The sequence below is a fragment of the Epargyreus clarus genome, unplaced genomic scaffold (genome assembly GCF_041222505.1).
Source record: "Epargyreus clarus isolate Ecla_fem2 unplaced genomic scaffold, WU_Ecla_fem_2.2 ptg000017l, whole genome shotgun sequence".
Classification (NCBI taxonomy): Eukaryota; Metazoa; Arthropoda; class Insecta; order Lepidoptera; family Hesperiidae; genus Epargyreus; species Epargyreus clarus.
In genome coordinates this window covers 4,122,561-4,137,579 of record NW_027332225.1, presented here as the reverse complement: position 1 = coordinate 4,137,579, position 15,019 = coordinate 4,122,561, and the positions used below count along the sequence as shown (strand labels likewise).

The 15,019-nt window shown below is 36.2% G+C and overlaps 1 protein-coding gene and 5 non-coding genes across 6 annotated transcripts; all 6 read right to left on the bottom strand.

The window, feature by feature from the left end:
- Positions 1 to 268: 268 nt before the first annotated feature.
- LOC140749216 (uncharacterized) lies at positions 269 to 14,992 on the bottom strand. The gene is made up of 21 exons (XM_073082264.1): positions 14,820 to 14,992; positions 14,599 to 14,746; positions 14,259 to 14,391; positions 13,908 to 14,018; positions 13,426 to 13,522; positions 13,202 to 13,350; positions 12,766 to 12,851; positions 12,039 to 12,190; positions 11,228 to 11,439; positions 10,471 to 10,640; positions 9,717 to 9,938; positions 9,292 to 9,392; positions 8,824 to 8,916; positions 8,568 to 8,677; positions 7,939 to 8,121; positions 6,622 to 6,798; positions 4,078 to 4,164; positions 2,457 to 2,617; positions 1,603 to 1,733; positions 1,247 to 1,289; positions 269 to 986 (listed from the first exon to the last, which is right to left on the bottom strand). Exons 1-21 carry the CDS (start codon positions 14,869 to 14,871, stop codon positions 842 to 844), a joined length of 2,763 nt encoding a protein of 920 aa, XP_072938365.1. The 5' UTR covers positions 14,872 to 14,992; the 3' UTR covers positions 269 to 841.
- Positions 4,765 to 4,883, bottom strand: LOC140749333 (5S ribosomal RNA). Its single transcript, XR_012103059.1, has one exon. It is a non-coding gene; the product is annotated as a 5S ribosomal RNA (ribosomal RNA).
- LOC140749332 (5S ribosomal RNA) lies at positions 5,108 to 5,226 on the bottom strand. The gene has a single exon (XR_012103058.1). It is a non-coding gene; the product is annotated as a 5S ribosomal RNA (ribosomal RNA).
- LOC140749331 (5S ribosomal RNA) lies at positions 5,451 to 5,569 on the bottom strand. The gene has a single exon (XR_012103057.1). It is a non-coding gene; the product is annotated as a 5S ribosomal RNA (ribosomal RNA).
- Positions 5,794 to 5,912, bottom strand: LOC140749329 (5S ribosomal RNA). Its single transcript, XR_012103055.1, has one exon. It is a non-coding gene; the product is annotated as a 5S ribosomal RNA (ribosomal RNA).
- On the bottom strand, positions 6,137 to 6,255 carry LOC140749328 (5S ribosomal RNA). The gene has a single exon (XR_012103054.1). It is a non-coding gene; the product is annotated as a 5S ribosomal RNA (ribosomal RNA).
- Positions 14,993 to 15,019: the final 27 nt, after the last annotated feature.

The following is a 15,019-nucleotide window of genomic DNA, read 5'->3' as shown; positions in this document are numbered from 1 at the left end:
AGTATTACGCTAGTGGCGGTAAACTTTGAACGAGTTTTAATTTATTCCAAAGTCCAGGTAAATCAATAATACATTAGTATAAAGATATCCTGCATTGAGGTCCAAGTTAGTACACTTTACACACCACACCCAAGTACTTTCAGCCAATTAAGTTGACTTTCGATGTTTTCATTCGCCGAGAAATCAGTGTGGCAATGTGTATTCGTGTGAAGTTCAGTTTTAATCTTGATATCTAAATATGAGGTGTAAGGCAAAAAAAAACACGATGTCATTTTAAAACATTTATTGAACGAAAGTATAAGTATAATATTATCACATGGAATTACTTATCACCAGATAACATCAATACTAACAATATATTTAATAATACCCCACAGTCTACAATAGCAAATCATCCATAAAAGGAGGTACCCCCACTAGTTCATTACAATTACAAACAGTAAAGAAGTAAGGCAATATCATGTAATATGGCAATATAGTACATAAAATCAAGGTGAGTCCGCGTAAAACTGCAAGTTCGCTCTGAATATAGAAATGAATCGTGCCGCTATAGCAGATTGTATGGCTACACCTGCTCGCAACAACTTCAGAGCGGACTAGCAGTTTGGCGCGGACTATACCATTGAAACATTTTTATTCGAACCCATCATATAGATACAATCAATTTAGACTTGTTAATGTTAAAGTAGGAACCATTATAATTTCAATGCGCCTTTGTAGTCTTTTCATGTTATAACAGATTAAGTTGAAACATTTTTGGGCACACATCTATTATATTTTGGTAAAAATTAAACACATTTTATTTCTTTCCATTTATGCTCCAAAGAGTCATGGTCCGTGGTCAAGTGCCACAATTAAGCAGCATGCTTCTTATCTCCTGGTTGAGTTGCTTGAGTTCTTCTTCATCGGGACTGTCTTGCTGGATGAGACTGTCTCGATGCGCTATCAGCTCATTCAGTTTGTCCTTCAGTGGCTTCTTTGTGGCACTGTAAAAATATTTTCATATAAATATTACTAAAATATTTCATGTTCCTTAGTCAATCAAATATTTTTTTATTATGCATTTAGCCAATTAGGGTAAAAAGGTTTTCACGCTCTATACAGTTACAAAGAAATTCCATAAAACATAATTTAGTTGTTTCCACAACAAACGTAATCTATCGTAACATTAAAAATATCCTTATCACACACACGAAACAGACAATATTGTTTATAATATGCAATAAATGTAATATTGTTCACTTACTTCAGCTCTTCATATAATTCCATTCCGTCTGGACACGACGAGTCTGAACAAAAACAAGAAAATTTAATTATAAATTGGTATAGTCCGCGTAAAACTGCTAGTCCGCTCTGAATATAGAAATGAATCACGTCGCCATAGCAATTTGTATGACTACACCTGCTCGCAACAACTTCATAGCGGACTAGCAGTTTGGCGCGAACTATACAGTTATTTATAAATAGGATTTTCCTTTATTATGGGAATTCACTAATCCTTTGATAAACATAGCTCCTGTTTTTTTCAACAACAACAAACATTTTCCTTCTCTCAGCAAAGAGGTAATGGGATAGGTATAATACAATAATAGTAAAACTTACTAATAATAGAGTGTGATTCTAACGCAGGTGTGTTAGCCAATAAATCAACATAGAAGTCGTCTTTCATCTTCTTAATGTCTGCGTGATTGTCTTTACTGTTGTTCTCTTCTAGATCTTCTATTGTGTCCAATCTAAAATTAATAGACAAGAACATTAATTATACAGAAATCATAAATGTTGTATGTAACATAAAACTTGTATACTTTGTTGTTGTGTGTGTGTAAAGGAAGTACTTTATCATTTTACATAGGATTTTCATAAAATAATGTGTTACACAAATATAAATATGCACAAATTTACTTTTCATATACGTAAGTTTCATAATTCCTTTTTACCCAGGACTATTAACGCTTTGTCTATCGATTTTTTCAGACATTAACGTGAAAAGGTGATGAAATTCTGACATTCGAGCAGAGCGGCGCAATCACCTTCCTATTTCGACATTATAACCGAGTCGTATTAACTTGATCTGGTTTGAACAGTGTGGAAAGGCATTTGTAGACGATTTTAAAAAGAGCTTCTAATATTCCTAACTTGATTATGTTGTTTTATTCGAATATCTTTAAAGTTTGCTAATTGATGTTGGAGTGCAAAAATGCAATGGAACGGTTAACGCTTTAAACGCTTTCTACACTCACAGCCCCACACTAGGATTCCCTGTGTCGTGGGTGCCATGGACACACACATAGACAAACACACAAACACCCAGACCCAGAAACAGAAATCTAAATTCATCATTTAGACTTCTGTCTGGCCGGGGATCTAACCCGGGACCCTTTGTGGGTCAGACCGCTCCGACACGCGGGTCGTCAGACGTCGGGTTGTGTTTGTAGAATTATTTTCAGTATATATACCCTGGGTCTCCAAGCTGTTGCCGATGTTGCCGCAGCTGCAGCAGCAGTTGCCGGCGAGCGGCCAGCTTCGCGAGGTGTAGCTCCCGCACCGCGCGGCCCCACTGCTCCTTGAAGAACGCCTTCGATTGCACCGCACTGTCCAGTTTCTCCTCCAAACAACGCTGGAATGAGTTGTATGTATTTTATATTGTCTATGGCTGTTGTCTATCTAAATATATATATAACTCAATGGTGACTGACTGGCATAGTCATCTATCAACGCACAGCCCAAACCACTGGACGGATCGGGCTGAAATTTGGCATGTAGGTAGATGTTATGACGTAGGCATCCGCTAAGAAATGATTTTCATCAATTCTACCCCCAAGGGGATAAAATAGGGAATGAAAATATTATTTCGTAACGCGAGCGAAGCCGCGGGCAAAAGCTCGTACTCTATACACATATAAATAGATATACATATACATTGGGAGATAGATTTTTCCGAGGCGTTCCAGCTTAGTAGTGCTTAGTTTCCTCAGGGGTAGCGGCGCATCTGTGGCCGACCTCAGGTAGGAATATCTAATGCTATCTATCAGGTGGACTGCATGCTCGTCTGCTACTCTTATAGCAAAACAGTTAAATACTTTTTCTCTTTTACGTATCAGTAGAACAGTAGCATGCATCAGTACATTTTTTTTTTGTAATTGTTGACTTTTGTGGATTGTATGTATAACAGTGAACACTATTAAAATATAATGTATTTGTTTTTATTAGGCCTATGAGAGGTTACAAATAGTTAATGACTATTTTTTGTAATACTCATATTGGTCTAAGATCCGAAGCTAAATCGAACTGGACCGAGCTGATAATAGAATGAAACTCATTTTATAATGAAATTAGTACATTGGGTAATACATTAAAAATGGGTTTGCTAAAAAAATCCTGGACAGGATAATTTTAATTATTTTTTGAAAAATTAAAATTTAATTGAAAATGAAATTTTGCAACATCAAGATAATAAGAAAATTCTATTATGAGTGAATGTTAAAAACATACAGAATGTGCAGGCTTTGGGTTGCCTATTATTTACTTGAAGAACTACTGGGTTGTCAGGTATAAACAGGTATTTCGCTGGCAACTACTTTCACTCATGATGATAATAGATAAAATTTTATATCAGTAGAAGCGCTGTTTTATTGTGAACACGTTGATATAGGGTTGTCTGCAAAATGAAAATTAATTTTTCAAAAAATAATTAAAATTATCCTGTCCAGGATTTTTTTAGCAAACCCATTTTTAATGTATTACCCAATGTACTAATTTCGTTATAAAATGAGTTTCATTCTATTATCAGCTCGGTCCAGTTCGATTTAGCTTCGGATCTTCTACTATATTATATTACAGAACAGGCACGGTACATCCAAGAATGATATCCTCTGATGGTAAGTAACCAGTCGCGTTAATAAAAATTTGTAATCAACCCCAGATAGGACGTTATATACCGATACACCACCATACATTTTCCTGCTTTTTAGATACCAAATCAGCTGAATACTTAAAAATATATATTTTTTATATTTATTTCACTTCATTATAATGTACAAAGTTTTTATTTTATCGTGATATATTACAATATATTACCAGTTCTTGTATGAGACTAGCGGTTTGATCCTTTGTTAATCCAGAATAACGACTTTCTGCGTCCTTCTCGCAATTTTTCAAATTAGTCTGAAAAAAAATGAAATTAAATAACCATAATATGGCACATAACATTTAATAAAGAAAGTGGAATGTAAAATGAATCAAACATACATTATTTAGTACAAGAATATCAATATTTTTTTTTAAATTAAACTGAACGTTCAACGTGGATAGAAATCGGGTTCAAAGATTCCGTTACTGTTACGTACATACATACATACCTACATACAACCCAAGCTAATAAAAGCGTGTTAAAATATTAATATACATTTTATTGAAAAATATCAACAAAAAGCCGCCGGCGCGGCGCGCAATGTTGCGCCCGCATCTGACCGCGCCCGACGTTGCTTAACTTCGGTGATCGGACGAGAACCGGTGTGTTCAACGTGGTATGGACGTTGGCGACAGAAACAATCAAATTGCGATACACCACCGATACATAGGTATATATGATTTTTACTATAATGGTTCTTTCATAATTAAAGTTTTAAAAATCTATTCACTAGATATATCTTCTATGGAAATAGAATCAAAAGTAGATCCAATGACATATTTTTTCAAAATAGATGAGGGAAAACTTGATGTTTATAGAATTTCCAAAAATACTAATTATAAAAAATAGCGAAAAGCCAACGGCACGCGGTGTTCCCAGGCGGTCACCCATCCAAGTACTGACCGCGCCCGACGTTGCTTAACTTCGGTGATCGGACGAGAACCGGTGTGTTCAACGTGGTATGGACGTTGGCGACAGAAACAATCAAATTGCGATACACCACCGATACATAGGTATATATGATTTTTACTATAATGGTTCTTTCATAATTAAAGTTTTAAAAATCTATTCACTAGATATATCTTCTATGGAAATAGAATCAAAAGTAGATCCAATGACATATTTTTTCAAAATAGATGAGGGAAAACTTGATGTTTATAGAATTTCCAAAAATACTAATTATAAAAAATAGCGAAAAGCCAACGGCACGCGGTGTTCCCAGGCGGTCACCCATCCAAGTACTGACCGCGCCCGACGTTGCTTAACTTCGGTGATCGGACGAGAACCGGTGTGTTCAACGTGGTATGGACGTTGGCGACAGAAACAATCAAATTGCGATACACCACCGATACATAGGTATATATGATTTTTACTATAATGGTTCTTTCATAATTAAAGTTTTAAAAATCTATTCACTAGATATATCTTCTATGGAAATAGAATCAAAAGTAGATCCAATGACATATTTTTTCAAAATAGATGAGGGAAAACTTGATGTTTATAGAATTTCCAAAAATACTAATTATAAAAAATAGCGAAAAGCCAACGGCACGCGGTGTTCCCAGGCGGTCACCCATCCAAGTACTGACCGCGCCCGACGTTGCTTAACTTCGGTGATCGGACGAGAACCGGTGTGTTCAACGTGGTATGGACGTTGGCGACAGAAACAATCAAATTGCGATACACCACCGATACATAGGTATATATGATTTTTACTATAATGGTTCTTTCATAATTAAAGTTTTAAAAATCTATTCACTAGATATATCTTCTATGGAAATAGAATCAAAAGTAGATCCAATGACATATTTTTTCAAAATAGATGAGGGAAAACTTGATGTTTATAGAATTTCCAAAAATACTAATTATAAAAAATAGCGAAAAGCCAACGGCACGCGGTGTTCCCAGGCGGTCACCCATCCAAGTACTGACCGCGCCCGACGTTGCTTAACTTCGGTGATCGGACGAGAACCGGTGTGTTCAACGTGGTATGGACGTTGGCGACAGAAACAATCAAATTGCGATACACCACCGATACATAGGTATATATGATTTTTACTATAATGGTTCTTTCATAATTAAAGTTTTAAAAATCTATTCACTAGATATATCTTCTATGGAAATAGAATCAAAAGTAGATCCAATGACATATTTTTTCAAAATAGATGAGGGAAAACTTGATGTTTATAGAATTTCCAAAAATACTAATTATAAAAAATAGCGAAAAGCCAACGGCACGCGGTGTTCCCAGGCGGTCACCCATCCAAGTACTGACCGCGCCCGACGTTGCTTAACTTCGGTGATCGGACGAGAACCGGTGTGTTCAACGTGGTATGGACGTTGGCGACAAAATGTACGAAAAATATGGATACATGAATACAGCTGAATGACATCATACAATATATTTTTTGTATGTAATATTACCCTTTATTACTACGCGGGTGAAACCGGGTGGTTTAGGTGGTTGAACTCTCTATGGTTCGATTCCGGTGGCACCACCGCCACACCTATTTCTGCCTTACAACAGTGTTAAAAGCTGCTACGTTCTGGTTGAAAGGCGACATACTTTTCCAAGGCGTTCCAGCTTAGTCTTCCAGGGTAATTGCCAACGACAGTGGCCTCTGACCATCAGGTCGACTATTTGCTAGTCTACTCGTCCTAAAAAATATGAAAATGTGGGGTATAAGACTATAGAATAATATTTTTCGAACCTTAAGCACGTCCAATTGCTTATCCATCTGGTCGATCTTCGCAGCCAGTTCTTCAATCTTCATGTCTTTGAGCTGCAACTGATGCCTCATATCGTCTTCCATATGTTGTGACGCTGTTCTTAGTTCTTGATATTTAGCTGTGTAGTGCGCCTCAAGCGCTTTTTTCGCTTCCAATAACTGCAAAATTTGAAAATTAAATGTTTTACTTACATAAATCACCAGTACACATGCTTTTAGAATTATATATAGACATTTAAATTAAATAAATAAATAGTAACGCTTAAACGCTTTCTATACTCACATCCCCACACTAGGATTCCCTGTGTATTGGGTGCCATGGACACACACAAAGACAAATACACAAACACCCAGAAACAGAAATCTAAGTTCATCATTCAGATTTCTGTCTGGCCGGGGATCAAACCCGGGACCCTCTGCGCGTCAGACCGATATGGTGACCGCTCCGCCACGCGGGTCGTCATTTTTAATGAAAACTTAATTGAAAAATTATTTGTATTTTTAATGAAAATGTAGTAGTCAGTAGTAACTGCTATGTAATCAACTTTAGATAGAATTAAAATTCTGCCCGAGATCAGCTATAAATGTTTCATCCTCTTGACCAAATTTAAATGCCTCATAGTGCAGCGATAGCAGATAGTTTAGAAATTCAACTTCTCCATCAGAGGGGACTCATGTTCGAATCTCAGGCATGTACTTCTGACTTTTTAACATTAAGTATGTACATATTAAAAAAAACATTACAACACCGGGAAAAGTAAACCTTTAAACAAAAAAGAGCTCTAGACTGTATAAAATCTACCAATTGGTCAGCATGGTGGATTTACGCCAAACCTCTTATTCTGAAAGAAGATTCGACCCGAACACGAGTGAAATAGAAATGGTTTAGTGACATATACCCGACTAGGGACCCCACAACTTTTAGGACAGCTATAGCTATAACAGTGTTTCCTCCAGAGTAAAACCCTGAAAACTTCTAAAATTATGAAATCTATACATATAAATTAAATTGGAGTGTCTGTTGTTTTATATTGAAATAACCGATTTTTACTACATGCATATATACGGTACATACACCAATATAACATTTTTTAAAATTTTTGTCTGTCTGTTTGTTCTGGCTAATCTCTGAAATGGCTGAACCGATTTTGACGGGACTTTTATTGGCAGGTAGCTGATGAGGAGTAACTTAAGCTACTTATATTTTAGAACTAGCTGTGCCCTGCGGTTTCATCCGCGTTATTTCTTTTTAATGCGGGTGAAATCACGGCACAGCTAGTAAATCATATAATTTCAAACCTTCTTTTCCCTTTCAGTGTTCCTATACCCCCGTAGCCTGAAGTCCTCGGTAGCGCGGCTAAGGTCCCCAGCTAGGTTGCGGCACTGCTCTATCCCCTTAGTTAATTTACATTCCAGCTCCACCCGCTTCTTGGCCCACTCCTTCGCTAATAGATCCAAGTGGTACTCTTCCTTGCGTTTCAGCTGGAAAATTTAAAAAAGAAATTAAAATTGTAATTTAATCCATAAAACATTTTTTTTTAATATACATATACTGCTGTGTTATGTAATAGTTTAATAACAATCGTTTGTAACTCACGATTTTTTATGGAATCGAAGTAGCAAACTTGCATACAGTTTACTTGGTATCTAATTGTCAAGCAGCCTAATTGTCACCCATGGACATTGGTACCTAACACAGACCTGTATTCAAATAGACAGAAATCTTACCTACGGTCTTGAGTAATGACTTGAAACACCACATACATAACATATTCTTCAAACATAGTGTTAGATTTAAAATTTATTTATATTGATTTTCATTTTGTTTCAATCAAAGGATAATAATATAAAGTTCAAATATCGGATATCTAAAATTTGTGGCTTTAAATTTAAAAAAAAATTGAAAGGATAAAATAGAGAAAAGTTACCTGACACTTAAAAAGTTCTTGCTGTCTCTCCTTCCAGTCTTCTAGTTCTTCCACAAACTTCTGCATTATAGCATCGCGATCAACAGACGATAGGACAGTGTTTATCGGATCTGAAATTTTTGGATAACATACAAACGTTTCCCTATTAAAAATAAAAGATAATAAGGCCTAATGGCTATAAAGAGTAGAAACTAACACTTTTCAATTAAATATATTTATTTTAATGTATGTATCAAAATTGACTTATTATACTTACCTTTCTTGTTGTTGTTTACCCAAGTGTCACTTTTGCTCGTCTCCAATCTGATTGGTTCTCTGAAAAAGTATTGTAAAAAAACAAATAATTTATCTTGCAATACACACCATAAAAAAAAATCTTCTATCTAACCAAGTAATAAACTATCTTACTGAGGACTGCGCTGAAATGCCTCGGAAAAGTATATCTACCTTACCACACCCTTCAAACCAGAAAAGCGGTGAACTTTAGCTTTACTTTAGAAGCTGAACATGGTACTACCATCTTTACTACTATCACTATCGTTATCAACTCATCATATCTTCCTTCAAAATTGACACTCACATCTCCCACCACAACACACACATCACTACCCTTATCCCCCCCCAGCCATTCAAGGAGAGGCAACATTCTCCGGTCTCACACTGTATCTGCATATCACTAGTGGTTAGTTTACATCTACACCTAATTGCCAACATTTGCACTCACCGCTCTCCCACCCCCACACACACATCACTACCCTTATCCCTGCTTGGGGACAGGGAATATCCTCCGTCTCGCACTGTATCGGATTATCACTGGTGGTAGGTCTACACCAAATTGTCAACATTTTGAAGGTGATAGAACCCTTTGTGGTGTGACTCCGGCGGCACCACCGCCTATTTCTGCCTAATAACAGCGATGTTAACCACTGCTGTGTTCTGGTTTAAAGCGTGTGGTAAGGGAGACATACCTTTCCGAGGTTTTCCAGCTCAGTCCTCAGGGTTGTCGGCCCATCCGTGGCGGACCTCAGGTACGAATATCTGATCCTATCTGGAGTCGATTCCAGATGTCCATGGGCGGCGGTAGCTAATTACCATCAGGTGGATTGCATGCTTGTCTGGTATTCCTATATTAATAAAAAAAAAACTCACCTATCTTCCAACCTGTCACACACATCACTACCCTTATCCCCACCCGCTCTAGGAGAGCCAACTTCCTCGGTCTCGCACTGTATCTGCACATCACTAGTGGTGGGCCTGCACCGAGCTGCGAGCAACTTCTCCTGGCTAGTTGTGAACGACTCACACATCTTCTTTATCATCTCCGCTATATCGTTCGTTTGTAGGACAGAGTCCCCTGCAGCTGTCTTGTATCTGAAATTCAAATATGTAAGTTCTAAATGTTATTTTTGGGTTTTTCTTTTAAGTATAATCATTTAGAAGTTAACAGTATTATAATTTATAAGTAACTTTTCATTGATTTATTTAATTATCTTCTCACTATGACTCATGTTTAATGAGACAATGATGATTTCTTCTGTTTATTTCTTACATAATAATATTATTCATAAGATTGAAGTAGTAAACCAGTATGATGGTATGTGGTCATTGCTACCAATGGACGTCTTTAACCAACTCTTATATACTACTACTACTCCTACCATAGATTCTTCTGCAGCCTGCCTAAAGCTGATCACTGATGTGTTACAATCCTTGAAGACTAAGATTTATTTAAATATTTTGCAATGCCTCATGCTTGGAAAGGGCCATGATCCGATAGTCTTATTTCAGAACTCTTATATATTATGTAAAATGTAAAGAAAATCTAATGATTCACACTATTTTTGATGGCACTTCATGATCATTTGCATAATGTCACCATAAAGAGCAATTATGTATTATTTACCTGGTAGTATTAGTAGCGGCCATGTTAGTGTAGCTGACCCCGCCAACTTCGCGGTCAATGTCAGTGCAACTGCCGCTCTTGCAGTCCAACTTCAACGAGCCCTTTTCCTTCTCTGTCTGTCGGTCGCTCTCCAGTTGTGTCGCGCTTCGGGCTGTTAGGGTGGGTGGCTTCTGAAATTATAACAAAGAAAAAGTTCATTAATCTTATATATAAAATTCTCTAAATATTAGTTACCGTACTCCTCTGAAACGGCTTTACCGACTTTCATCAAATTTTATATGCATATTCAGTAGGTCTGAGAATCGGCTACTATCTATTTTTCATACCCCTAAGTGATAAGGGTTGTTCACCGTTACCATTTTTTTATTTATATGACAACACAACGTTTGCCGGGTCAGCTAGTTAAAATATAAAAATCTGTGTATATTTTTTTTATTAAGAATCATCCAATTTGATGCAGTCGCTCTGAAGTTATTATCATATATACATTTCGGCGATTCATTTTTATTTATATAGAATTAGATGTTGTTACCAATTATATTCTTTTTCGTATTTAACTTATTAAACTTGCGCTTTTCTTTTTCGCTGACCAGTTTTACAGATTCCCTTAGATGCGGCCTTTGATTACCTCATGTAGCTACTATATAGTGTAGTATATAGTACAAATGAGAGATAGTATGTATTCGAAGTTAATTGTTAATACTAAATTCTAGTGTTAAACCATGGATTTTTGAAAACCATAGTTATTCAAACACACCTGCAGCGTAGCATGTTCGAAGCCAACAAATTGCAAGCTCATCTCCACATCGACATAGGGCCGCCTGGTGCCCTCCAGCATAGTATCATCACACCGCAGGATGTAGCAACGAGAGCTGATCACCAGTGCCTTGTCCCGGTTACAAAAGTTCGATAGGAAGTGGTTTATGTCATTCGTTGGCACTAACATACGGAGATCTAGGCTGCAGATACCTGCAAGTTCCAGAAAATATACGTTTATTTAAACACTGTTGCTTTAGTTAGATTTTTATATACTATCATTATCAACGCGTTTTCAACATGGTTAAGAAGGTTCAGGCATTCTCCAAGTGCAGATTGGAGAATGCCTGAACCTTCTTTGAAAACGTTTTTTTACAGAACATGTAGGTAGACAGAGTACATACTTAAATTCAAAAAGATTACCAAGCTACCTATTTGAATTTCGGATCCGCAACATAATTCACCAAATTTCAAACTTTTCGACTATATATATATTAAAATAATATCAATAAATAACAAAACTTCATCCAAATTGGATCTGAGTTTTCTGAGAAAACTGTAGACATACAAGTTTACATACATACATAGCGGTCGAATACAGAACCTGTTTTTTTTATGGTCCGCGCCAAATTTCTAGTCTAGTATAGTTAGCATCTACTTAGTAACGTAAGGGCACACTAACTGCGCTATGTTCCGCGAGCGAGAGTGGGCAGCGGAGGGGGTCCCGCGCTGTCTTCGCCCCGCTAATATCTACAATTTGCTATTGCGACGACTAGCAGTGTGGCGTGGACTCTAATAATATAGCAACTCACCCACATCAGTGTCGTCGACACAAACCCGCGTGACCAAATGCGGACAGTGCGACAGGTACTGAGCGAGGTGCGCCAGCGAGCTGCGCAGGCGCAACGATGTCCGCTGGTTGAACTGCGCCGCAAAACCCTCGCCTGAACGAGTTGATGCCACTCTGACACGTGGAAACCGAAATCAATAATTATATTGTACAACTTCAATATATATTTTTGCTATAAAAATTGCTACGTTTTTTATAAACTACGTAAAAATGTTGCGATTACATTAATTTAATTCAATTTATACACACATATATAGTCCAGTTATAATTTACCACAGACTTAGCTCAGGATACAAAATTTTTATGTATGCCTCGGGAATAGTACTATTGTTTTTGAGAGAAAAGGTACCCTATGTACTTATGTGAAAGCCTGATAATGTGTGTAAAAGTGTAGCAAATAAAAAAACAAACTCACATTCACCTTTTTAACATGAGTTAGGATATGAGTTTAAAAGACACATTTGTAATCGAGCTATAACAAGATACATATAGTAAAAGATCCCAATATAAGACGACCTTCACCGAGCTGCTTAATGGATGAAATGTTTTTTATATCAAATTAAATATGTCAAAAATAATATTGCAAATGAGTTGACTAAAAAAGTTCAATCCAGAATATGATTTAGACCTTAAACCAATAATACACGCTCAATGTCTAAAATTATACAAAAAAAAATATTTTTCATTACCTGTCTGTCATAATAGTGTGAGTGAATACAGAGTATGTCACATAACAGTCTGTTGCTTCCTTTTTGATCATACTCAATGGTAGAAGCTGCAAAAAATAATGTCCAAATATCGATTTCCATATCTTTATTATTTTTATCTGACACATTTACTTCTGTCGCCTTGTACATATTCTAGTTTGAAAGGTTCTGAGCCTGAGGCATTCCAACCTAATCCTCAGGGATAACAGAGTGTTGATGCATGCACAAGTTCATTACAGATTTGCGGCATCAATAGTAGCCACGTACTGTCTGATACACCTATATTATAAATAAAATACTTAAACACAGTGCATTTGTGTAAACCATAAAAATTTACAACATAAAATTGACAGAAAATAAATATCTTTTTTTAATAAATTCTTTTTGGCTATGCTGTATGTAGTAAGAGTAATCTCACCAGGTCCAAATTCTCCACAGAGCCAATAACTAATCCCAGAACTAATAATTGATTTCCAGACCCTATTTGTATGAGGCCCTCATCACAAATTAACCTTGGTTGCAGATCTGGAGATGTCACTGTTTTCTTACTCTCTGCAATGTATTCATCTGTAACACATAATAAAATTTGTAACACACGTAATACATTATATTTATTGTGTATTTGCAAATATATAAACTTACTTAGGGTTTTAAAGTGAGATCTGGTTGTAGGCGGATTTCTAGATGAACTTGCTGGATATGCCACTTCATTGCTATGAAACATTCTTAGCTCATTTCTCTGAAAGATAACATTTGTCTACGTTATAACTTATAATAATAAAGAATAGAAGAACTTTCAAAGCAAAACTAACAATGGCAATCCTACCACTACTTGGGGTTCATGAGGCTGCTAGAACCAGAGTAGCCTAACTACAAAAACCATTTACAATATGGAGAAAAGTAAAAGTGTATATTCAGCTTTGAAGTTCTTGCGAGGTCTTGGAGTTCTTGGAGGTGTAGTCATACAATTTAGTATGGTGACATGATTAATTTTTATATTCAGAGCGGACTAACAGTTTTACACAGACCATACATTTTTAACTAGATAATAGACTATGTTATATCCTATAGATACTATGGCAATTTATTATCTCTTATAGTAAAATAACAAATGTTAAACTTACTGGGGTGGGTGTGGATACCCTGTCCTCAATAGAAAGACTCATAAGAAGCTGTGGATGGCAACATTTGCCCTCTGATTTGACACCTAGGAGCTTGTGCCAGGAATGCCTCACCTTAAACATAATATTAGATATTAAATACTGCTAGAAATTGATGGAAATTGGTTTTTCGATTGGCATTCACATTTTTCAATAAATAACCAGTTTTGCCAGCAAACAAACAGTTCATAACTTTGATTTTCCAAATTACATATTTGAATTATAAGTCACTCACTACTAGATATGTTTAAATTTAAATAGCAATATATATTTTCTAATTGTAACACATTTTGTAAAAGTAATTACTAGACTTACATCAACAATTTTATTAGCAGGACATGGTTGTGCTCCCAATAAGCTTAGAAGCAGGTACCCAACTTTGTCCTTCCGTCCTTGTGTCCCTGTTGTGTATACCTCCACTTTGACCGGCACATTTTGGACCCTCAAACTGAAAGAAATATAGTTTCTATGGTTAGATAAGCTTGAATTTTTTTCATTTCATAAGAGTATTTTCATATACTTTGGAGTTCACAGTTACCATGGGAAATACTAAACTGAGCCACAACAAAGGTGAAATGATAATTAATAAGAAGCCTATTCAATTATTACTGGTTATTTAAGTATGACAGAAACAGAGACTAAAAATCATTGGTACCTTCGAAACCTTCGCTTGTCCGCTTCCCAAACAAGTTCCGCATCAAATACCGGAGCGTGAACCGGCACCACAGAATCCGTCTCAAGTATATAACCATTCAGCGAGCCGCTCACAACGAAGGGAGACTTGAGAAAACCAAAACCAAGACCTATAACAAAATAAAGCACAAAAGTAACTTCAACATTAAATTCACAAAAAGAAAAACATTTTATGTTCTATACCTTCCTTCACGTGCAAAACTATTTGTATATTCGGTCCTCGCAGTTCGTCCATGAATGTGAAATAAGAAATCCAAAATCATGTATATTCAATTCAAAGTATTCAAACTCAACGTAAACAAATAATTCAACTTCAAATATTTCATACTTCGAAATTCAAAATTGACGACTTCACTTTTGACATCAATGTCATAATGACAGTG